The sequence below is a fragment of the Poecilia reticulata genome, chromosome 9 (genome assembly GCF_904066995.2).
Source record: "Poecilia reticulata chromosome 9, P_reticulata-male-v2, whole genome shotgun sequence".
NCBI lineage: Eukaryota > Metazoa > Chordata > Actinopteri > Cyprinodontiformes > Poeciliidae > Poecilia > Poecilia reticulata.
The window spans coordinates 18789086-18813309 of record NC_088838.1 but is presented as its reverse complement, the minus strand read 5'-3'; the positions used below and the strand labels follow the sequence as shown (position 1 = coordinate 18813309).

At 38.4% G+C, this 24224-nt stretch overlaps 1 protein-coding gene across 2 annotated transcripts; it reads left to right on the top strand.

The window, feature by feature from the left end:
- Positions 1 to 99: 99 nt before the first annotated feature.
- Positions 100 to 11463, top strand: LOC103470282 (eosinophil peroxidase-like). 2 transcript variants are annotated; one of them, XM_017306488.2, is made up of 16 exons: positions 100 to 6551; positions 6638 to 6799; positions 6938 to 7006; positions 7237 to 7324; positions 7432 to 7607; positions 7695 to 7827; positions 7995 to 8124; positions 8210 to 8416; positions 8507 to 8867; positions 8989 to 9149; positions 9378 to 9636; positions 9720 to 9890; positions 9998 to 10235; positions 10343 to 10542; positions 10630 to 10671; positions 10781 to 11463. In XM_017306488.2, exons 3-16 carry the CDS (start codon positions 6940 to 6942, stop codon positions 11218 to 11220), a joined length of 2673 nt encoding a protein of 890 aa, XP_017161977.1. In that variant the 5' UTR covers positions 100 to 6551; positions 6638 to 6799; positions 6938 to 6939; the 3' UTR covers positions 11221 to 11463. The 2 variants fall into 2 exon arrangements, with proteins under 2 accessions (XP_017161977.1, XP_008416823.2); XM_008418601.3 differs by having other exon boundaries at positions 100 to 6799.
- Positions 11464 to 24224: the final 12761 nt, after the last annotated feature.

The following is a 24224-nucleotide window of genomic DNA, read 5'->3' as shown; positions in this document are numbered from 1 at the left end:
GTTTTATCTGTTTTGTTTTATCTTTGTGGTTTTAATAATTGTATCCATTTATTATTTTAATTACTTTGTTATCATGCTTTACTGACTATATTGTGAGCTATTTCAGAATTTGTATCTGGGAAAAATGTTGCATAAATCTTAATTACAAACAACTATTTTCCACTGTTTGCCATAGAAAGACGTTCCTCATTCTTTAAATAAACCAAAGTGACTATTTATGGACTCACTTGACAAACTAGTCAGCCAGTCAGCATGTCATTAACCAACACAGTCTCAATGCTTAAAGATCCTTCTTCAAATCCTTTTAATCCCTGACTTTAGTCACACATGGAGTCTTACAGTGAATGTCAACAGCAGCATGAGCCCTGTGTGTTAAAGATAATGAGAGATTTTATACTTCAGGTGAAATAAATACACTCTGCTTATGTTTCAGATCGGAGTTTCTTGTTCACTTGATACATGTTTACTTTGACCTGCAAGATCATGAGAACCGACTTTAAGATAAAAGAGGGAAAGAAGTGAGTAAGGACAGATTGTGTTTTCAGATATTCGGTACAGTGAGGAGCTGAGATTCTCTTTCATGCAAAAATAGCAGCTTTAGACACATTGAAACAGCAAAACCATTTCGCTCACCCATTGCTGTAACACAGGTTTTTGTCAAGCAAACAGTTTTGCATATTGGTCTTTTTTTAATTTTTTAATTCAGATAATTAAGGACTTTTAGTTAGATGACTATTGATGGCAAAAAGGTTTTCTTGTCAAATCAGTTAAAGAAGTCTGAATGTCTTTTCTTAAAACATATGTCATGAATATTTAGAAAGAGCTTGTGCAGACTGTTGTGTGTAACACAATTTTGGCCTCTACTTGTGCATACCACTTAAACCTTTTTGCACATATTTCCCTAAAATATTTGGTTATCAGAATATTTCACACATGAGAATCTGAAAGTCTACCAAGAACCACTTCTGAGTTAATACCACCTTTTCCTATAATTACACAATGAAGATACTCATGTTCTCCTCTGAGTTCCTCTGAGTTTGTTCCTTTAATGTTTCTTTCAGATTAAGATAAGCAAAGCAGCAGATCAAGCACATCGAAATTGAAAGCTTGCTTCTTTCCTTTAGAGGCTAGACTTTATAAATATTAGCTAGTGGTATCTGCTGAGCTCTGCATAGTGTGGTAGTTATTTGTAATGTTGCCTCACAGCATGAAGAAGGTCCTGGCTTCAAATCTCAACTGGGTTAATGAGCACAGAGTCAGAGTTTCTTGTTCTTGTTATCTTTAGGTATTCTGGCTTCCTCCCACAAATTCTTCCAAAAAAGCATTTATGAGAATTTGCAGGTTTATAAAGTCCTAAACTGTATTTCAAAGAAATCTGACATTGATTTGACTTTTCATAACAGAACAAAAGTGTCATTAGCAGCATTTCCATTAATCATACACATGTATGATTAAAATTTTATGTAACCGTTTACATGTCTCTGACATGATTTTTATTGACTTATCGAGTGAACAAGCTTATTAACGTGTGATTTTAATTTAATTTCTTTTTTAATTGGAACACCCCAATTGCTAAATTGTATGTGTTTTTTTTTAACATTAGCAGAATATAGGCAAACATTTGCGCACATTTGTAATGGAAACTCAGCGACTGTAAGGTCTGGGCACGTCTCCCCAGGGTGTTTTCTACGTCTCGCCATTTGACTGCTGGTGAATGACAAAAGTCCCAATGCAACCCTTGATTAAAGGGATCTAGCAAATGAATGGATAGATTTAGCCTATTATCATTTTTGAATACTTTCAATGACGCTTAAAATGGAAACAATCTGTGGCCGGAACAAAAACTTATGTAGATTCTTATCACAGCTTCCAGTAAGCAACATTGTGATAAATATGCTGCAGCCATAAGTTGCATGCCATGCGGTCAACCACTTAAAAAGAAAACTCTTATGACTAATCTACTTGTAGTTTCTTTTTTGTCATGTCTGCCTGATGAGTGAACACCCACATGCTGCCAGTAAGTAGGTCTGTGTGGCCGAGCAGCATTCCAGTCTCCTGGATCTGATTACAGCAAAAACAATGAAATGTCAACTAAAGTTAGGGAAGCAGCAAACATTTAATAATCCTAGATTTTTTGTAACCTGAGCTTAATCATCCACATTTATAAAAGAATAACTTTATCAGTGTTTTTGGAATTAGCATTATTTGGATACATGAAAACTATGGACATTAGCTTTCTAAACTCTGTAGACTCACAGTAGAAAAGGAAACAACACTTCCAGCACATCTAAAAAAAAATAGAATATCGTGTAAAAGTGCAATATTTCTCGGAACTGAAACTGCCATTTTATAAAGAGTTTTTTCAGAAACAGTAACATGTTTTAAGCTTTTAAGTTTTGCAGGCCATATGATTATGGGTTATAAATAAAGAAAACTCAACATTCAATGTCTCAGAAAATCAGAATATCGCATTAAGCCAATCAAAAACATACATTTAAGCACCATTGCCAGGCTTCTGTATTTCTATTCACTCTGTCCTTGGTTGGGTCTCCTCTTGCGTGAACAACTGCATCAATGCGCCATGACATAGAGGCGATCAACCTGTGGCCCTGCAAAGGTGTAATGGAGCCCAGAGTTCTTTGATAGCTGCCTTCAGGTCATCTGCCTTGTTGGGTCTGATGTTTCTTATCTTCCTCTTGGCAACAACTCATTGATTTTCTATGGGGTTTAGGTCAGGGGAGTTTGCTGGCCAATCAAACCAGCTTTTGGTAACTTTGGCAGTGTGAGCAGGGACCAGGTCCTGTTGGAAAATAAAATCAGAATCTCCATACATCGTTGCATGCGTTGATGGTGGAAATCAGAAAATACAGTGGACCTGCAGCCTAAACCACCACTGGCTGTGGAAACGTCACACTGGATGTAAAGCAATGTGGATTCTGTGCCTTTTTGTTCTTCCTCCAGGCTCTGGGACTTTGAAATGAAATGCAGAATTTACTTTAATCTTAAAACAGGATTCTGAATCATCGTGCAACAGTCGTTCTATGTGATTACAGAAATGGCCAGGGAAGAAACCGTAAACATTGTCTGAAGTGGCTTGACATGGGGAATGCAACATTGGTATCAAAGCAAATCGAATTAAAATTTATTTGTATAGCACCATCCAGCAACAAGGCATTTCAAAGTGCTTTACATCATAGAAACACAAAAATACAGTCATAGAAGACACAGTCAACAATTGAAACATTACATTTTGTCAAGTGCCATCGTTACACATCAAATTATTGATTAATGTTTCATTGGCTATGTTTCAAAAGCAACTATAAGCAGGTGGGTTTTTAGTCTTGATTTAAAGGCACTCGGTATTTCTGCTGTTTTGGAATTTTCTGGAAGTTTATTCCAGATTTGTGGTGCACAGAAGCTGCTTCTCCATGTTTGGTTCTGGTTCTGCAGATGCAGATGCAGAGCAGACCAGAACCAGAGGACCTGAGCGGTCTGGAAGGCTGATACAACCCATGTATGACAGACACAATGATAATGCAGCTTTTGGCCACTGATAATACACTGATGCATTTGTATTACAGTTGATAATAATATTGATTCATTGACATGCATAAAACAGGATTCATCTGGAAAACATGCATGTTTTCCATATGAGAGCAAAAAGTATACAACTTATAAAAGCTAATCTGTTTCCCCATTCCTCTGCTTTCCTCATTTTTTATGGTTTGCTTAGAAATTACTTGTCTTCCTGGCAATCATTTCATCTCAGAGCTCATTCCTCTCTAAATACATGCAAGTTGGCCCAGCCCATGAACTCTCATCAACTCTGTCTTTAGCACTGAGGAAAACCTCTCTCTCATCTGTACATGAGAGAAGGATATGATCTTTGACTTACGGTAGATAGCAATAGTCAGCTACTTGTTTTTCCTGGTAGGTCTAAAACAAGTAGATTACTTCTGTAACTGGTATTTATTTTTATTACAGAAGCTAATTTACATGCAAGAAATATATTTTTCCATGGGGTTTGTGATGGAAAACAAGATGTCCATGAGTAATATACATTGTATTTACATGAACTGCATGTTAAAACAGCTTTAAGGTTTAGCTTTGATGCATTTCTTCTTTTCAACACCTCCTATTGTCTGAAGTAATCCATTCTACTCCTATAACCCTCATCAGCATCTGAGCCAGGTTTCTACAATCTGTGACTCTTTTTAAGCCAAATCAGACCAAAAAGTACCTGATAAGTTTTTCCTTTTTAAAGCTAATTAATGAGGAGGAAGAGAAACAACAATTTCTGTCAAGCAAGTCTTAAACTCAGATACAAGAAACAAAGATGTTTACACTTTACAAACTAAATGTATTAAATGCCCTGAGGGCAAGCAGAAATATAACCATCATCTTTACTCCAGTTATTTTCTTTTCCACCTTCATCCCTAGCAGTAGAGCTTTAAATGCTACAATTAATTTTGAAAAATGGCCACACTAATTAGAAGCTGATTCCCAGTCTATGATGAGTATGACTGGAAAATACAGCAGAAGAATAATGACTGAGGTGTTTTTCTTTGTCTTAAAAAAGAAATCCTGGGAATCTTTTAGACACACCTATTACCTGCTGACTTGTCATAAAGAATGAAGATCTTTTTCATGTCAGTAGCTCATTGTACAATGGTATTTGCTTTCCAGGAACTAAAGAAGCTTAAACCTAAATTGTAACATTACTCTGGATATATGTGTCAGTTGAAAGCATGTATAAATATAACTGGATACATGGCAAAGCCTGAAGATTTTTAACAGGTTTGGTTTTGAAAAAATAAATACTGTGATGATTTGGTTTTTTCTGTGTGTTTATTTAGGTTTCTATATTCAGTTGTCTCTCCATGTTGTCCAGTCTACACCTTGATTGTCCCCAGCTGTCCCTCGTTTCCCCTGATTACCTTCCTTGTGTATTTAATCCCACCTGTGTTTCTCCTTGTTGGGTATCCTTTGTGTCTCATGTCAGAGTTGTTGCTTTATTGTCAGTGCTACCAGTGATGAGTTTTCTTGCCTGTCTGCTCACCTGTGCTGCCTGGACTTCACTGTCCTTTGACTTCACCAAGAAGCTAAATTCTCTGTGCTCATCATTAAATCATCATTTCTCTCACTTTGACCTGGGTCCATGGTGTCTACCTCGCCACCTCACAACTGCACTTTGACAAATACACAATTGTTGTATTGCATGAAAGATAGAAATTTTAACATAAGCAATAAAATACCGACAACTTGTGGACATTGGTATGTTAAAATCGTTTCTTTTATGGTAGAGGTTCTTTAGAACTGGCTGGTAGAAAGCTAGACCATCTAACATCATTGTGAATCACCTTGGCTTTTTCTAGAGCCATGCTTTTATTAGCAGACAGGCAGCCCTAAATCGTACCAGCACTGCCTCTTAAGATTAACATTGGTAAATATCGATCTGGAGCTCTTCACCTCCTGTTGCTTCCTCCTCATCTATTTATCTATTCTAATTTATTCTATTTCAGGAAGTATTTGTCACATAACATGGAATTTCAAACTACTGCGCCTGGTTCAAAACCAACAATGTGTCATGATGTGTGTGAAATAAACTGCACCAAAATGCAAGACAAAAAAACAGAATATAAATGATGATGTGGGTTTTTATATAGAATTCAAACCAACTTCCAAAAAAGCCCAACAAGAAATAAAAAACGGGGGGAACACACAAGGAGCCAAGAAGTGAGCAGAGTTCAGGAAAATGGGGAAAACCGAGGAAACCAGCAAGGATTGGGTGGAAAAGAGCATACTGGGAGCTTGATTATTAGAACAATGGACTGTGACTGGGTGCAGCTGTGAGGAGAGAGCAGAAGGCAGCCAGAGGGAGAGATAAATGGTACCGAGGAACAAGGAGGAGTAAGTAAACTGGCAGAACATGAATCTAAATGGAATGAAGAATAACTAGACATGAGAAATGAACTTAGAAAGACAAATAGAGGCAGATCTAATAAAAACAAGGTAAGAGAAAGAGAATAGCTAAGGCAAAACACAAGCAACAAATGACCAAAAAAATAAACCCAGGAAAAAACAAAAACAACCCAAGATCCTGAGATAATGTTTTGTCACTAAGAAGTTGCTTTTCAACCATTTCATATTTTAATCTACCTATTTAACTACCACTTCACTCACTGCAGCCATTTGTACAGGGACAAAATGTGAAAAAAAGAATAGTCAAACACTAAAATAATCTGGATGGACAGGTGACCTGTCTGAGGTGTACCACACCGTTTACCCACTGATTGCTGGAAACCAACAAGTCATTTTCTGCAGATATGCAAAGTGACAGTGTAACTTTGCATATCTTCAGTTTAACATTCTCTTTATGATAAACTGCATGAACAGAACAATGAACAACCAGAACCGCATCAGATTCTCCAGAACCTTTTTGGCTCTTGCATCTCCAAAGACTGTTTGCTGCTACGTATGCTGATGGTATCTTTTAAACTGAAAAGAAGAAGAAGAAAGAAAACAAAAGCCAAAAGCATACGTGTTGACAGGTATGTATTTACTTAATGCTGAAGTTTTGAAGGAGGGATGCTGAAAACCAGGAAGAAGGAAGGACTAAATTAATTCTTTGTCTAAGTCTTGGCAGGTTTACCAGCATAAAATTCTGCGTGAAACGGCACGCCCAGAAGGTATAAAAAGAAAAATATTGACTGCAAAAGTTGGTAGCTTCTGGCACTGCTGGAAGTCCAACGTGGATGCAGACAGACAACTGAGGAGTTGAAGCCCAACTTCATAACAGGTGATCTTATTCATTCTTAACATTTCTAAGCTTGTTTTATAATAAATGTTGGAAAATATACATGTTTTTCAGTTATAAAATCGGGAAACATGTTTTCACTCCAATAGGTAATGTGATGAGAATATTTTTTTCTTTTAGAGATGAATAAGTTCCTCTGCCTATTGGCTGTTGGTCTAACCCTCGGCTTGCAATGCCAAGTGGATGCCAGTGAGTAGTTTTCTTCTTCCAATGTCTTACAAAGAATTGAAAACAGATTTATTACAGAAGTAAAACTACTAAAGTAACCATTTTTTTGGTTCAAAGGGAAACAACATCCTTTTAAATATATAACATAACTAATATAACTGGATTTCCTAATTTTGGGACAATAAAAGATTTCTCTATTCCATAACTAGTTCCAAAAAGAAACTAAGGAAACTGATTCTGTTTGCATTCAGAGCGCCATTTGAGCCACAGTTTCATCGAAAAATGTGTGAATAAGGCAAAAGCCAATGTGGATGACGCCTATACGTACTCCCGTCAAGTGTGAGTGTAAAACCCTGCTCCTCTTCCTTTCTTTTGCTGCTTAACTTTGAACTGAATAATCATCAAGAAGTATGTGAATAAATACCTGAACCATATAAACAACACAGGAGCCTTGACCGGGTGAGGAGAAATGCAGCAAGCCCTGCAGACATCCTGAGAATGCTGAAGCAGCCCAACGGACCATCCAGAGAGGCAGTGCGCGCTGCAGACTACATGGCCAACACTCTGCATGTGATTAACCACTACCTGTCCAAACGTCACAAACGCTCCATCAATGCCACAGGTGTGAATCTGAATTTATCTCTTTAAGGCTTGCTTGCATGGATTGATGTCAGACAGCTAAGATTTGCTTTCCTTATGCTTCATTTAGACCTAATCTCTAAGGGTGATCTGGATGTGATCGCCAGTCTGACAGGCTGCGCTGCTCAAGTCAGAAATATTAACTGCCAGGATCTTCCCAATATCAACAAATATCGGACGGCAAACAGCATCTGCAACAACCTGTAAGGGAAATATTCATTATCAGTAGTTTACTTAATGTCACCGATAGCCAGAAGCAAAAGTTGGATATAAATCAAAAATACAACAGCAGCAAATATCATTCAAAATAATTTGTAACTTTCAAAACTATGGGAATATCAAACTTGGGTTTTATTGTATTCACTTATAGTGACAACCCTCGTTGGGGTACCTCAAATATCCCGTTCCTCCGCTGGCTGCCTGCTGAGTATGAAGATGGCATCAGTTCTCCTAAAGGCTGGACTCATGACGTGAAAGTCAACGATCACCTTCTTCCCTTGGTAAGCATGTAGAGTACATCTTCTTGTACCCTTTATGACGTCCAGATGACAGCACTTGTTATCTTTGTCTCCATTTCTCCCGAAGGTGAGAGATGTATCCAACCATATCTTGGCAGCGGCTAACTCTGATGTGAAGAGTGACCCCATCTACACCTTCCTGGTGACAATCTTTGGCCAGTGGACTGACCACGACATCACTTTCACCCCTAACTCTCCCTCCATCAAGTCATTTAATGATGGCATTGATTGCGAAAAGACCTGCGGCAACACAGAGCCATGCTTCCCTATAGAGGTCTGTGTTAAAACATTAAGGCATTACATTAACAAGAGATAAAACACATTTGAAACATTAAAGTCTAACAGTTTCCTGTCCTCTAAACAGTTTCCCTCAGATGATCCTCGCATTCGGGATAACTCTGAAGAGTGCATGCCATTCTCCCGCTCCGCACCAGCTTGTGGTTCTGGTAACACTGGATACATCTTTGGATCGCCCACTGTCCGCCAGCAGATGAACACCCTGACTGCCTACATCGATGTGGGTCAGGTCTATGGTTCTGATGACAGCAAAGCGCGCAATCTCCGAAACCTCACTACTGATCAGGGTTTGTTGAGGGTGAATATAGACCATAAAGACAATGGCCGTGACCTCCTGCCATTCACCACTATGGGGGCCAACATGTGTGCCACAAGGCGAAAAATGACCAAAGATGACAGTGCTGAGGAAGTGCTGTGCTTCTTTGCTGGTGAGTCTCTGTAAAAAAAATAAGCAACATATTTCCATCTGTAATAACAAAGCGTGTTTCATGACTTGTTTGGTCTGGAAGTTATTGTCATTAGGTCATTTGGTTTAATGTGACTTTTTAGGTGACGATCGTTCCAATGAAAACATCGCACTGGCTTCTTTGCACACTCTGATGATGAGAGAGCACAATCGCCTGACCCGTGCCCTTGCTCAGCTCAACCCAGGGTGGAACGGAGAGAAGCTCTACCAGGAAGCCCGCAAGATTATGGGGGGATACATGCAGGTAAGAGATGGGAAGAGGAGCACAACTTGAAAAACAAAGTTTAAAATCACATAAAACTATACAAAACAGAATAGAAAAAAGACAGATATGTGTGATTTTGTGCCCTTGTTTTGTCTCAAAATGTAACAAAAGGACATATTACATCCCAAAAATGTTAAGATATCAAGGCCCTTACAGCTACTGAGTGGAATATCTTTGAATTTAATATTTCTCTTTTTTCAATCAAAGGTTATCACTTACAGGGACTATCTTGTTCACATTGTTGGACCAGAGGCCATATCAAAGCAGTTGTCCACATATCCTGGTTATAATGAAAAGATTGATGCCAGCATTGCCAACGTGTTCGCCACAGCCGCCTTCCGATTCTCTCATGTGATGGTTCAGCCCTTCATTTTCCGTCTTGATGAGAATTACCAGAATCATCCAGATTATCCCACCGAGGTGATTCACAGAACCATGTTTGCTCCCTGGAGGATCGTCTTTGAAGGTACAAATCCAAACTCTTAATTCCTCCCTAAGGAATCAGATGAACTCAAAGATCAGATCTAAATGTTTCTATTGTATCTTCAGGTGGATTGGACCCGATCATGAGAGGGTTAATTGGTCGTCAGGCCAAGCTGAACACTCAGGACCGCATGCTGACTGACGAGCTGAGGGACAGACTGTTTAAATTCTCTGTAAAGCTGGCTCTGGATTTGGGATCTCTTAACATGCAGAGAGGAAGAGACCACGGCCTTCCTGGTATTTATTAAATAGTGATTGTTTTTGTAATTCCTTCCTTCTATGCACCAGACATTAGTAGTTTCTACAGTTCATACATCATCTTAGACTGTCTGTCCTTGGTTTAGGCTACAACAGATGGCGAGAGTTCTGTGGCCTGTCACAGCCAAGGACTCTAAGTGAGTTAGCTGAGGTTCTCAACAACACTGACTTGGCCCAAAAACTGCTGGATCTGTACGGTACACCTGACAACATCGATCCATGGCTGGCAGGAGTGGCTGAGCCATTTGTCAGAGGAGGAAGAGTGGGACCTCTGTTTGCCTGCCTGATTGCTACTCAGTTCCAGAAAATCCGTGAGGGAGACAGGTGAGAAGACAGACAATTATTGAACATTAAATGATCTAACAGTCATTGCAATGTTGATGTTTTTCATTCGCAGAACCTACATTTTAAAAATATATGTCTTCTTTTAGGTTTTGGTGGGAGAAAAATGGTGTCTTCACTGCGGCTCAGAGGCTGGCATTTACGGAGACATCTCTTGCCAGAATCATCTGTGACAACACTGGCATCACTGAAGTTCCTAAGAAACCTTTCCAGTACCGACCTCGAGGTTCTGGATACACCAAGTGTGACGACATCCCTGCATTTGACCTCAGTCCATGGAAGGAGGGTGGTATGTTCACATTTTGATATTCTTTGATATTCTGCACAAACACACACCGTTTATAGTAAGTATATTGATTTGATATATTTTCTCCAGCTCAAGGTCCAGATAGTCAACAAGGGGCTCAAGGTCCACCAGGTAAATTTTCCACTTCCTTATATGGTCATCATTATTACTGACGGTATATTGTCTTGAAAGCCCATAGATGATCTTAATTGTAATGTTACTCGTGTATTTGTTCTTAAAGGACCCGCAGGGCCACCTGGTCCGCCAGGACCCCCAGGACCTCCTGGACCTTCAGGCGCAGCAGAGCATGTCGCCTTCTCTGTGCGCCTTGGTAGCAACCTCCCCAAAGCTGGTGCCCCCATCGCCTTCCATGATGTCATCTACAATGGACAGAACAGCTATGACCCCAAGACTGGCTTTTTCACCTGTCAGCACGCAGGCGTATATGAGTTTGAGTTTCACTGCACCATCTATGACAGTGCAGGCAGCTTGGATCTGCTTCGTAACGGAAAGCTGATCCTGCACTCATTCACCACCCGCCAGAGCGGCTACATCACAGCCAGTGGCAGCACCTTCATCAAGCTTGCAAAGGGAGATAGGGTATGGCTGATTGCTAACAATGGCGGCAACGGACTGACCGGGGACAGCTTCTTCTCTGGTCATCTGCTGTTCACTGAGTAGTAGATACTCGTCCAGTTTGCACTTTCCATTTAAAGCACTCAAAATTAAGAAGTAAAAAACTGAGTGAAACTGAAGTTATAAATGAGTCTATCCCCCACCCCACTATTCGTTATTATACTTTGAATCTATGTGATAATGATTAAGAAAGGATTGATAATGTACTGCTACTGCTGTACTTTTCTGCTGTGAATAAAGAATGCACTAAATTGTAACAGAAACAAGTGAATAAAATGTGTATCTACATTATGTGTACCTTGTTTATTTAGGAGTAATTTGAAGTGATCCATAACAAAACTCAGGAAAGCTATCTTATAGAGCTAAATACAATGTTTCTGAATGAACAGATGAAATATTCCAGTAGCATGGATGTGAGTGATGTTTTATACAGAAAACCATTTGGTTTTTCACATTTAACACTGGGTCCATATTAAAACAAGACTGTAACTGAATCACTGGTTAATATTACTATTCAGTCATACTAAGTATGACAAAGAACAACATAAAATTTTTGCCAGGTCAAATTGGAAATTTCAGAGAAAAGAAATGTGAAAAGATGATCGATCATTTCTGAATCTGTTCGTAATTACATATAACTTTATTGACAGTCAATATAAATTATTCTCCAGGGATTACACCTTTCACCAGACTGTTTGGCTTTCACAACAAACTCCAACCATTATATAAGTCCCAGTACAAATTGAGGTCAATGGGACTCATTTGTTTCCCATTGGATTCTGAAAGTGATGTCAGTGAAGAGTTATACAGATGGATGGACAGGTGGATAGACTGGTCAACTGGTGCGGTCAAAACCATCTGGAGTCCAGTGTCCTGATAGTGGACATCCAGAGAACACCTCCCACACTGGCTCCCTTCAACATCCCCAAAAATACTGTTTACTATGGATCACCTCCGGTTCCTAGGAATCACCCTATCTCAGGACGCGAGATGGTTTTTTTTCACAGAGACACTGGTGTGAAAAGGAGAGACTGTACTTCTTCAAGAGTTACAACCTGGGAGTATCTGTCTTGTGATCGTTTATCACTGTGTGGTTTAAATTTTTATTTGTGTAGTTAAATTGTCTGCATATCATTAGCAAAAACACAGACTGAAACAGGTGAAAGATCAAACAATTAATGAATGAGACTTTAAGAATGAGGTCTGACTTAGTTATTCAAACTGGTTCTTTTTAGTTCCTTCTCCACAGACCGGTTCCTCCCCAGTCAGCCAGATTCATCTCCATTTGCGGATCCTGCGCGGTTCCTCCCTATTTTTTGGAACCTCCTAGATGGTGGTTGGTATAAGCCTGGTATTATGCACAAACAACTTGACTGGCAGCAGATTGAATTCACTGATTGGTCTGTGGACTCCTGCTTGAACAACAACTTATCAGTCGAACTGTGACAAGACTATTGTTGCTGAGATGGTGAACTGCAAATCAACAATTCAAACTGGACAGGGCAACAATGAACAAATACATCAAGCTATTTCTGAGAAAATGACTACACAAGAGTACAAGCGCGAGATCCCATAATCAAAAGCTTACGTGCGGGTTTGTTACTGCTTGTCCAAGCAGTGAGGAACACACTGCTAATGGAGACACACCCAACTTGGCAAGAACCAATCCAGACATTAACTGGCTAGAGTTAGACTTGATAATAGAGATGGTGCCTTACAGAACCCTTTTCCTGGTTTCTTTTGAAATCTATGACCAGCTCTTTAAGCAGGGAGTGAATGGACGAATTGTAATAATAATAATAATAATTGAAAATTCAAAAATTTGTCCATCCTATTGTATTGAACATTTTTAAAGAAATTAATAACATTTTGAGATTACATGTTGAGATTAGATCTGCTATAAATTTTTAATTAGGTCATTTGAATCAATCAATCAATCAAATTTTATTTGTATAACACATTTCAGCAGCAAGGCATTTCAAAGTGTATCACATAATTAAAATAAAAACAGCATGTGACGTTGAATAAACTGAGAAAGAGAAAGAGATTTTGAAATAAAAAGATAAAAAAAGACAAAAACATTAAAACCCGCGCCCCTTTTAGGACTTCAGTAAACGTCGTTTAACTGGGACTCTAACCCTCTGGGACTTTAGTCAAAGACACCGTTTGACAAGGACTCCATCCTCTAGGTTTTTAGTTAGAACACCGTCAACTGGGACTCTAAACCCCGTAGGACTTTAGTTAAACTGGGACGTTTAACTGGGACGTTTTCCGGGGGGCTTTATATCATTAAAACGTAAACAATGAGAAAGATAAATAAAAAGAAATTAATAAATAGATAAAAAGTAAAGATAAAAGCATTAAAAACATCAAAGACATCAAAACCTGCACTCTAATCCTAATTTAGCCTTAAGTAACTCTCTTTTTTATCACTGGTTTGATAACTGCTGTTTTCAAAGCCTGGGTCATTTGAATGATACTTTTAAAGCACCGTATTCCTTGTAATATAATAAAACAAATGAACCAAATCCTATGGACAACATATCGCCCATATATAGGGCGATACGTTATTATCGCCTAATGAGTTCCCCAAGTTAGAGTTTTTGAAAAACTTCCTAGGTCACAATTTAAATAGTTGACTTGCAATTTCAACAAAGAGCTTTTTGACTTGTAGAGCTAAAAAAACAACTGTATATGATTGAACCAACAGCCAAATTACATGAATTTCCCAAATAGGATCAATACTCACCCACACCAGAACAAAGCCTGAAACATGTTAAATAAAATATGAATTTAGATGTAAAGAGTCTCATCTCGGCTATTGTAATGTTTCAAGCAATTAGTCAGTTGCTTAGAATATTTAAGAGATATTAAAGTTAATTACGTCAGATTACAGAATTAAATTAGCTAATTATAAAATTATGGTTAATTACCGCCAAGTTAATGATGGGACTATCAAAGTAAATATAGACAATTCCAACAGGAAGCGAAACCCAATATAACATACTTAAAGCTTTAAGTCATAATTTAATTTATTTCATTCTACAAACATGCAAAATTTAAATTAAGGGTAAATATTATTATTATTTACTATATGTTGTAAGCCGTTACATCTTAAGGCCTGTTGACAATAAGTGTTATAGTTGACAAGGCTTATAGTTAACTCAATGACATTGCTGAACAGCAGTTGGACAATCTCTTTAAGAACCCCCCAAAACATTGTGTAATTTATTTTTGATTAAAATGTATAAAATGTATTTTATTAGAAAAAAAACCCTAATAAGGTTATTATTTATTGTAACGTTTTGCCTTGCTCAGAGACATAAAACACAGAGAGGAAAACATTCAAAGTGTCGGCCTGTTTTTTTTTTTTTTTGAAGTTGCTATAAAGTATAAAAGTCTTAATCCATAAATTGAAGGCGTAAGTCATTTCCTAAGAAAACAAACAAGCGTCTAAAAGACAACTCGTTGTGTTGCATTCCAGAAATGGTTAGTCACGTCACTTCTTATCTGAATAAACATGACATTTTTCACCGGGTCATTGTGTGCGTGCGCGCACGTATGTGCGTGCATACGTGTGTGTTTGAGAGTTTTTAGCAATGAACTTGTTCAGCAAGGATGCAGAGGAGGAACTAGGAAGACAATGTATTCCCGAAATCAGATATGTAATGAAGAAATTCGTGACTTTGCCTCATGAAACCCCTTTCTCACCTCAGCAGCAACAGTCAGTAGCTAACAGAGAAACCTTAATCCATGAGAGGCCCCAAGGGCCAAAACTTACAAACTCTCTCACACGTACTACCAAACTCTCTCACATTCACTATCAAACTCTCTCACACGTACTATCAAACTCTCTCACACGTACTATCAAACTCTCTCACATTCACTATCAAACTCTCTTACACGTACTATCAAACTCTCTCACAATCACTATCAAACTCTCTTACAGGTACTATCAAACTCTCTCACATTCACTATCAAACTCTCTTACACGTACTATCAAACTCTCTCACATTCACTGTCAAACTCTCTTACACATACTATCAAACTCTCTTACATTCACAGTCAAACTCTTACACATACCATCAAACTCTCTCACAATCACTATCAAACTCTCTTACACGTACTATCAAACTCTCTCACATTCACTATCAAACTCTCTCACGTACTATCAAACTCTCTCACATTCACTATCAAACTCTCTCACATTCACTATCAAACTCTCTTACGCGTACTATCAAACTCTCTCATATTCACTATCAAACTCTCTTACACGTACTATCAAACTCTCTCACATTCACTATCAAACTCTCTCACATTCACTATCAAACTCTCTTACACATACTATCAAACTCTCTTACATTCACAGTCAAACTCTCTTACACGTACCATCAAACTCTCACAATCACTATCAAACTCTCTTACAAGTACTATCAAACTCTCTTAAAGAGTTTGATTGCAACGGAAGTTAACTTAAAATTTCAGTTTCTGATTGGACCCCAGGCAGGAGTAGGCGGGTTTTCATGGACAGAAAAATAGCTGAGTGGCAGCGACAGCACAAGTTATTGAGCTCTCTTTTCAAAATAATGCATGCTGATAATATGTTTTTTATTTGCATTAGGATTTTCTTTTGGATAATTGAAAATATTGATTGCGTTAATAAAAAAATAAAATAAAATAAATTAATGTGTCAAACATGTTACAGAAAGTATTTTTCAGAAATGAATCGGTTTCTGTGCTCGCTGGCAGTGGGTCTCGCCCTTTGCTTGCACTTTCAGGCTGCAGGTAAGTCGATTTTAAATGCCACACGTAGTCATGTCTAATGTTAATTTTGTAAATATTCCGCTTTTTGTAACATGATCACACTATTAATATGGTTTGCTCCCATCATTACCGAAACTGGATTGGTGAATTAATATACACAAATCTTTTTCAGATCCCCGCTTGATTAATAGAAAAATGTGCAAACCAAGCCAAGGCCAACGTTGATGAAGCCTACACATACTCCCGCCGAGAGTGAGTGCAAAGACCCGATGCTGTTCTCAAATAGCAGGTCACTAAGCTGAACATTTTCCATATGAGGATTTTAATCATTTTGAACTATGCGTCACACAGGAGCGTTGACCGGGTGAAGAGAAACGCAGCAAGTTTTGCAGCTATCGGAAATCTGGGGTATCAGCCAAACGGACAATCCAGACAATCCAGACAATCCAGACAACAATCTGGACGTGATTAACCGCTACCTGTCCAAACGTCACAGACGCTCCATCAACTCCACATTTCTGTATTCAGATTTACCCCTTTCCTGTTGACTCGTTTGTTTCATAAATCATAGCAATTATTTTTCTGTGATTTAAATTAGATCTGATCTCTACAGAGGATCTGGAAGTGATCACCAGGCTGACAGGCTGTGCTGCACAACTCAGAAATATTTCTTGTCAGTGTTCCCAATCTCAACAAGTTTCGTACTGCAAACACTGACTTGGCCCAAAAACTGCTGGATCTGTACGGTACACCTGACATCGATCCATGGCTGGCAGGAGTGGCTGAGCCATTTGTCAGAGGAGGAAGAGTGGGACCTCTGTTTGCCTGCCTGATTGCTACTCAGTTCCAGAAAATCCGTGAGGGAGACAGGTGAGAAGACAGACAATTATTGAACATTAAATGATCTAACAGTCATTGCAATGTTGATGTTTTTCATTCGCAGAACCTACATTTTAAAAATATATGTCTTCTTTTAGGTTTTGGTGGGAGAAAAATGGTGTCTTCACTGCGGCTCAGAGGCTGGCATTTACGGACACATCTCTTGCCAGAATCATCTGTGACAACACTGGCATCACTGAAGTTCCTAAGAAACCTTTCCAGTACCGACCTCGAGGTTCTGGATACACCAAGTGTGACGACATCCCTGCATGTGACGTCAGTCCATGGAAGGAGGGTGGTATGTTCACATTTTGATATTCTTTGATATTCTGCACAAACACACAGCTTTTATAGTAAGTATATGGATTTGATATATTTTCTCCAGCTCAAGGTCCAGATAGTCAACAAGGGGCTCAAGGTCCACCAGGTAAATTTTCCACTTCCTTATATGGTCATCATTATTACTGACGGTATATTGTCTTGAAAGCCCATAGATGATCTTAATTGTAATGTTACTCGTGTATTTGTTCTTAAAGGACCCGCAGGGCCACCTGGTCCGCCAGGACCCCCAGGACCTCCTGGACCTTCAGGCGCAGCAGAACATGTTGCCTTCTCTGTGCGCCTTGGTAGCAACCTCCCCAAAGCTGGTGCCCCCATCGCCTTCCATGATGTCATCTACAATGGACAGAACAGCTATGACCCCAAGACCGGCTTTTTCACCTGTCAGCACGCAGGCGTCTATGAGTTTGAGTTTCACTGCATCATTTACCAAAACGAAGCCACTGCTTTGTAACGGAAAGCTGATCCTGCACTCATTCACCACCCGCCAGAGCGACTACATCACAGCCAGTGGCAGGACCTTCATCAAGCTTGCAAAGGGAGACAGGGTGTGGCTGATTGCTAACAATGGCGGCAACGGACTGACCGGGGACAGCTTCTTCTCTGGTCATCTGCTGTTCACTGAGGAGGAGGGTACTAAAGTACTTATTTAGTTTACACGGTCTGTTTAAAGCAATTTAAATGAAGGAATAAAAACATGATTCAAACAGAGGCATAAAATAAATTCATATTCATGAATGAATAAGAAATGTGTAGCTTAAGATGAAATGGATACTGTATTTATTTTGTAAATCTTTTTCTTTTGGGAAAAAAAAAATATTTTTTTGTGTATTTTTTGATGTTCTTTATGTTCATTTTAAATGAAGGAGTATACAAAATGCACTGATAGTGTGCAGTAAAGAACCTGAAGAATGTATTCAAATCAATTTTATTTAACCACACAGATAAATGTAATCTTTTGGTATGTTTTAATTTACTTGAGTTTCATTCCTTTAAAATCTTTTGCCAATGCCTGGCAGGAAAATGTAAGACACCAGGATTTACAAATTCTTTGGGCCATTCTTGTGCTTGACTTGAGTTTGTGATTAATAAATCAAATACAGTTTAATTCAACGTTAGTCTAATAAATCATGATATTTTTGCATCAATACATCCACTCTCTATACGTGCCTGTTTCTTTAAGGTCACTGAGAGTGGGGGCTGGGGAGGCGGTTGGTGCTTTTATCCAGCAGTCATTGGATTAAAGGTAAGGTACACGCTGAAAGAGTCACTAGTCCATCACACACAAACACACAGGCAAGCATGTACACACTTGAAAATTTAGAGAGTTTAATGGATTAAACTAACATTCATATTTTTGGACTGTGCCACTTGTTCAGGTTATCTGGTGACAATCTACATAAGCATTGAGAGAACATGCAAACTCTGTGCAGAGAGGTCCTGTCCAAAATTTTAAACTTTATTTTAAAATTTTAAAGAACATTCCTGTTGCAAAAATAATAATGTCAGCAACTGCTCTAGTCACTTTGCATTTCGTTTGCTGAAGCCTTTACTAATATTAACTCTTCACTGTTATTATTTCACTCTTATGTCACTAGAACTCACATCTTTCATCATTTGTGAAGCTTCATAGTTAATCTTCTACATGTAGTTTTTTTTTAAACAAACAGGAAGAATAGATGTCTGTAAAATTACTTTTTTAAATTGGAAGAATGTCACATAGCCATAACAAACCTATTGTAATATTGTAAATTAATAATAAAAAAAAACATTCACAAAGAGACTAAATAAAAACAATTTGCATGGTAGTTTTTGTGATTTATAGATACGTATGTTCTTTGACATTTTGTATTCACATATGTTTCTATAGATAGCATAGGTAACAATACTCTGTATCTTGGAAAAACTCATTATTCTCTGGAAAATTAAATATGGAGATTCAACAGAGTTTCAGTTCCACTGCACCATCTATGAGAGCGCAGGCAGCTTGGATCTGCTTCGTAACGGCGTGTTGATTCTGCACTCATTCACCACCTGCCAGAGAGGCTAAATCACAGCCAGTGGAAGCAGCTTTATCAAGTTGCTTGATATCAAGGACAAGGTATGGCAGGTGACTAACAATGGCAGCAATGGACTCACTAAACATAGCTACTTTTTCAGATCCCTCCTTGTTGAGTAAGCAGGGTTTTACTGCTGGCCTAGTTTGTACCTCGCTAAAATCATGTGTAGAAAGAAAAATTCTGTGTTTTTCTCAAGAATTGTTATCAATGAAGAATCAGAGATTATATGTCTCCATCTGCAATCAAAACTGCTGAGCATTTTAACTTATTTATTTTAATTGCTACTGAATAAAATGCCTCTTTTTCCTTTTTAAAATAAATAGCTTTTGCCTTTGAGTGCCAAGTTGTATGATTTATTGCAATAAATTATACAATAAATCATACACGTGAATTATTACATGATAACCCCAATAAATAGCGTCCTTCTGAGTGACAGTTTTGACTGTGCAGAATGTATTTTCATGCTGCTTGCAATCTCAGGAGTCCCAATTCACAATCCGACCAGTAGATGGAGCCAAAGTACAAGTCTGTCAACAAGGGGAAGCAAAGAGCAACAGGGTCAGTTCCAAAATATTGCATTATTATTTAGAACATACAATTTGTTCCTGGAAGTTTTAAATTTATTGTAGAAAAGTGAATAATTTCGTTAATACCTTTCATTTTTAGCTTTAAACACAGCACATAACTGTGTTGGTTTTCAGATAGAAATATATGTCTTGCTGGGGTCAGGAGAGTTAATGTGAAATGCAAGAATTAGAAATACATTTAGTGTATCTGGATTTAACTATTTTATTATTATTATTATTTGGTGAAAATAATCTACTGCTACCAGTTTATATTGATGTTGCTTGTTCTTTAGTTATAGTTTAAGGACGATTGAGCAGTTTTATTTATCAAGTTATAAATTATAAAGTTTCCTTTGAATACAATTTATTATTTTACACTTTGCAATAAAACAGAAACTAATACTTTCATACAATTAATGAAACAATTAACTTGCTAATGTTGCACATATACATTCTTTGTTTAAGTTATGTAGAGTTTCTATGTTTTCATTCCTCTTCATAACAGGATCAATTTTAACGTAACAAATTCATGTTTTGTTACAGGATGTACTTTTAGGTTTGCATTGCTTTTTTTCTTGTTTTCTGAAAGGGAGATAGGAGTAATTATTCAAGGAAGACTTCGTTAAGGAAAACAGGAGGTTTGAACAGCGACATTTATGATATTCATTTTAAATGAAACTCTGCAATCTGGAAACAAGCAACAACAATCACATACACAAACTCCTGGCACCCTGGAATTACTGAAAAGGATATTGAATGTAACACCTGTGTTTCTCTGATCAACTTCAAAGTGTCTGCAGTGAAGAGGAAACGTTTGAAATGAGCAGATGTTAAACTCCAACCATTTTATAATCCAAATTTTCCAGAAAAAAACAAACAAACAAACACACAAAGGAATAGATCTGAAGTCTTTCTGTATGAAGCTAAAAGGTGCCATGCTGCACCTTCTGGGATCAAATATTAATAATAATAAGTGGTTATTTTAATGAATGACTGGTTTCATTACATTCATTCATCCTGTTGGAATCAACATCCTTCATCGAAAACAGAAACAAACAAACAAAAAAACTCCTGATATATTGTGATCGATGCGTGACGTTGTGGGTCGCATTAGTGCTGTTGTTGTTTTTTTGCACAACGCAGAGGAGAGACGGAAACCAGCTGCTGCGTCTCCACATACTCCCCAGCACACACATCGCCGCGCGCGCACACGCACGTGCACGAGCACGCCACGCCCCCTCCTGACCTCCGCGGTCACAGCGCCATCCACACAAAGTGACTCTGCGTGTCCCGTGGGAGCAGGGGAATGCTGGAGAGGACGAGCGGCACACGATACCCCATTGTTTAGCTTAGCAGTCACTGATCCCCCTCCGCACCCCCTCGTAACCCCCTCTGGTTCCCCCTCTCACCCCTCCACACCCACAGCTCCTCCAAAACACACAGACTGATCGTCTCGGTGGGAGGAGATTGATTAAAAAGACGTTTGTGGCTTAGTCTACTCTCCAGTTTTTGCTTGTCTCTCCTTGCTTTAGGAAATCAGAAAAAAATCCTACACATTCAGTCAGCAGGTTCTGTCGAGACGGATGGACCACTGAGCAGAACTCTGGTGTCAGCTACAACAACTTTATTGTCAGGGTCAGATGGAGGGGGGGGGGGGAGTGGTGCCCCTGGACCAGAGACAATTTTGGTACCCTGCCCAAGCAAATTGCAACAGATTATTAGTTATGTACACATCAACTTAAAAGATTTTTAGGATTTGTCTACAATAAAATGCACCCCCCCCCCACCCCCAAGAAAAATAAACAAACAAAAAAATCTTTGTAATTTGCCTTTTCTACAAAGTTCCTTTTCACTCTTAGTTGTTAAACTGCTTAGTGCTGGATTATAAACTGATATAGCCAACATTTTTTTCATAACGTCACTTTGCAACATCATAGAAAAGCCATTCACAACACAAGATAAAAGCCAATGAAGACAGTATGACATCATCAGTCTCTGTTGTCTGCTCATCAAACATGCTGTGCCTTTCGATGTTAAGAAACCAAATATGCATCTGCCACTGATGATGTGTTTCACGAACTCAGAGGCCGTTGACCCCACAGGAGACACACAAATATTTAATAAACTATTTCAGCAGTTTTAGCTATGAAGTGAGAAATGTTGTAATGAATTAGGCATTGATTCTTTTAGCCAAGGTTTTCACTAAGCAATAGAACCACTTTAAGACATGCAAGCTTTTTTTTTTTTTCCTTTTTACAGAGAATGATAAAATAAAGCTTGCACTGCAAAAATACTTTGCTGTATTAGACACAACATTAGTACTTCAGAGTTTGTTCATCTGTACAAAAGTGACCCAAGACGTTATGGATAATCACTGAAAACATAAAAAAGCAGAGAAGAAACATGTCCAGTACATGTCCAGTACAGTTCGTGCCCAGATAGGTTAGAGGTCACACGTCTTTCCTTTGTAAACAGTTGCATTAATTTTCTACAGAAAAATCCAACAAATTTAATACTTACCTTTGAAAGACATCCGTTAATAAAAGGAAAGCAACAACATTATTTTGGGGCCTTTAGGTTACTGCTCCTTTAGGCCCTTGATCCATTCAGGCCCTGTTTTGTCTTCTAAACATTTCTAATGCTGCACATGATCTGGTTTTATCTCCCAAAGAAAAAAAGCTACTCCTACATGAACACACTGTTATTTGATCCACAACTTTATTTTATGAAGTGAATTCTCTGCATCTCTAACTGAGGTCTAACTGAGGCCAATCGATTTCAAATAAGTATTTTTTTTATATCTCAACCTTTCAAAAACAAGTGTTAGGGCAAAGAAAGAGATACGTTCATTTACAGAAACATTAAATCAAGATTCAAAACAGATTTTTTATTCATTCCAGTTAGATCCTTGACAAAGATTTCAGCTCACATCTAATAAATCCTTACTTTAAATAAGTTTGCTTTTAGTATTCCTTTAATTTTAATAGAATAATGAATTTTATGCAAGTAATGATATAATATATATATATTTTTTGGCAAGATAGCAAATAAAGGTTTCTGACCCAATGACTTACAAAACCCAAAAATTAAGTACATTTCCGGCCTACATTGCTCTTATTTTAGTACGCAGTGCCGGAATTTCTACCATGATTTGTCATCATGTGCAGATTTTTCACGATTTTGGGGTTAAGTGTGGCCGTCAGTCACACAAGCAGAGAGGTGTGCTGAGGGACAAGGCGACAGGGCTGGAGTCTGGTCCACAGGATTCCCCGAGACTGCGCTTATAATTGGGAGAACATCTGACTTTGTCCCGCGCTGGCAGATGGTGGGCTGAGGCGGGATCCAAGGGGGGAGATTTACATTCATTGTCCGGGCTTACAAACTCCACATAGAGACAATAGTCCCGGTAAGGGGCAAGGAACCAGGATTCAAGGCAAAAAAAAAAAAAAGTCTTTTTATGAGCAGGCCAGTGGAAGCGGAAATTAATTTCAGCTGCAAATCCGTCCAACATATGCAAAATGTTCTTTCTGCTAAACCCCATAAGTGTAGATCAGCTAAACTGTCAAAATATATAAATAGTAAAAGTTTGTATTTTTTTTTTTAACTGGAGCAAACAACAGAACGACTTTTTTTTATTATTATTTTTTGGCTTCACAAAGTAAAATAATTGTATTACGAAAGTCCCATCAGATTCAAAAGCAAAGTTAAATTTACAAAAGTTCACACGTTTGAGATGGAAACGTCTGAGTGCCCAGCGCTGATTAAGAACTCATTTCGGGCTCTGTCAGGCAGGGGAACCAACGCCAATGGGAGCGCAGCCCTGACCGCTGCTGCTGCAGATTGATGGAGCAACCAGAAGGCCATTGTTTCTCCTGACACTGATGCGATGTGTCCTCAGTGAAAATCACAGCGTTCAAAAGAGCAGACAGACGGTGGAGCTGCTATAAGACGCGCCCCTGTCGAGGGCGCACTTGTGTTAAACGCTGACTTGAATGAAAAGACCAAACAGGATTTTCTTTAGCTGTAAGGGATGCTGCACTGTAAAACATGAGTTTTGAAGGTTGTTGAACATTAGCCATTAAATCTATTTAAATTTTATGAAAACATCACTTTGTTAATGTGATGTTCAATATTGAGCTTTAGCTATACCCAAAACGCTATCAAGTTAAACACCATGCTAGCCAAGCTTCTTCTTCCAGGAGGAACTTGTTGCTAATGATGAAGGTTTATCTTGGAAAAAAAAACCCGACCATCCAAGATTATTAAATTTGATCTAAATAGTTTGAATTCAGCTTTAACTGTCTTTGCAACAGTGCAAACGGTAAACTTAAGTGATTTAAGTGAATGTGCAGAGCGAAAGTTTCGAAAGTCACTACGGTACTTTGACCAATCAAACTTGTTCTGCCCAATTTCAGAAAACTTTGATAAGTTTTTGTGTGTT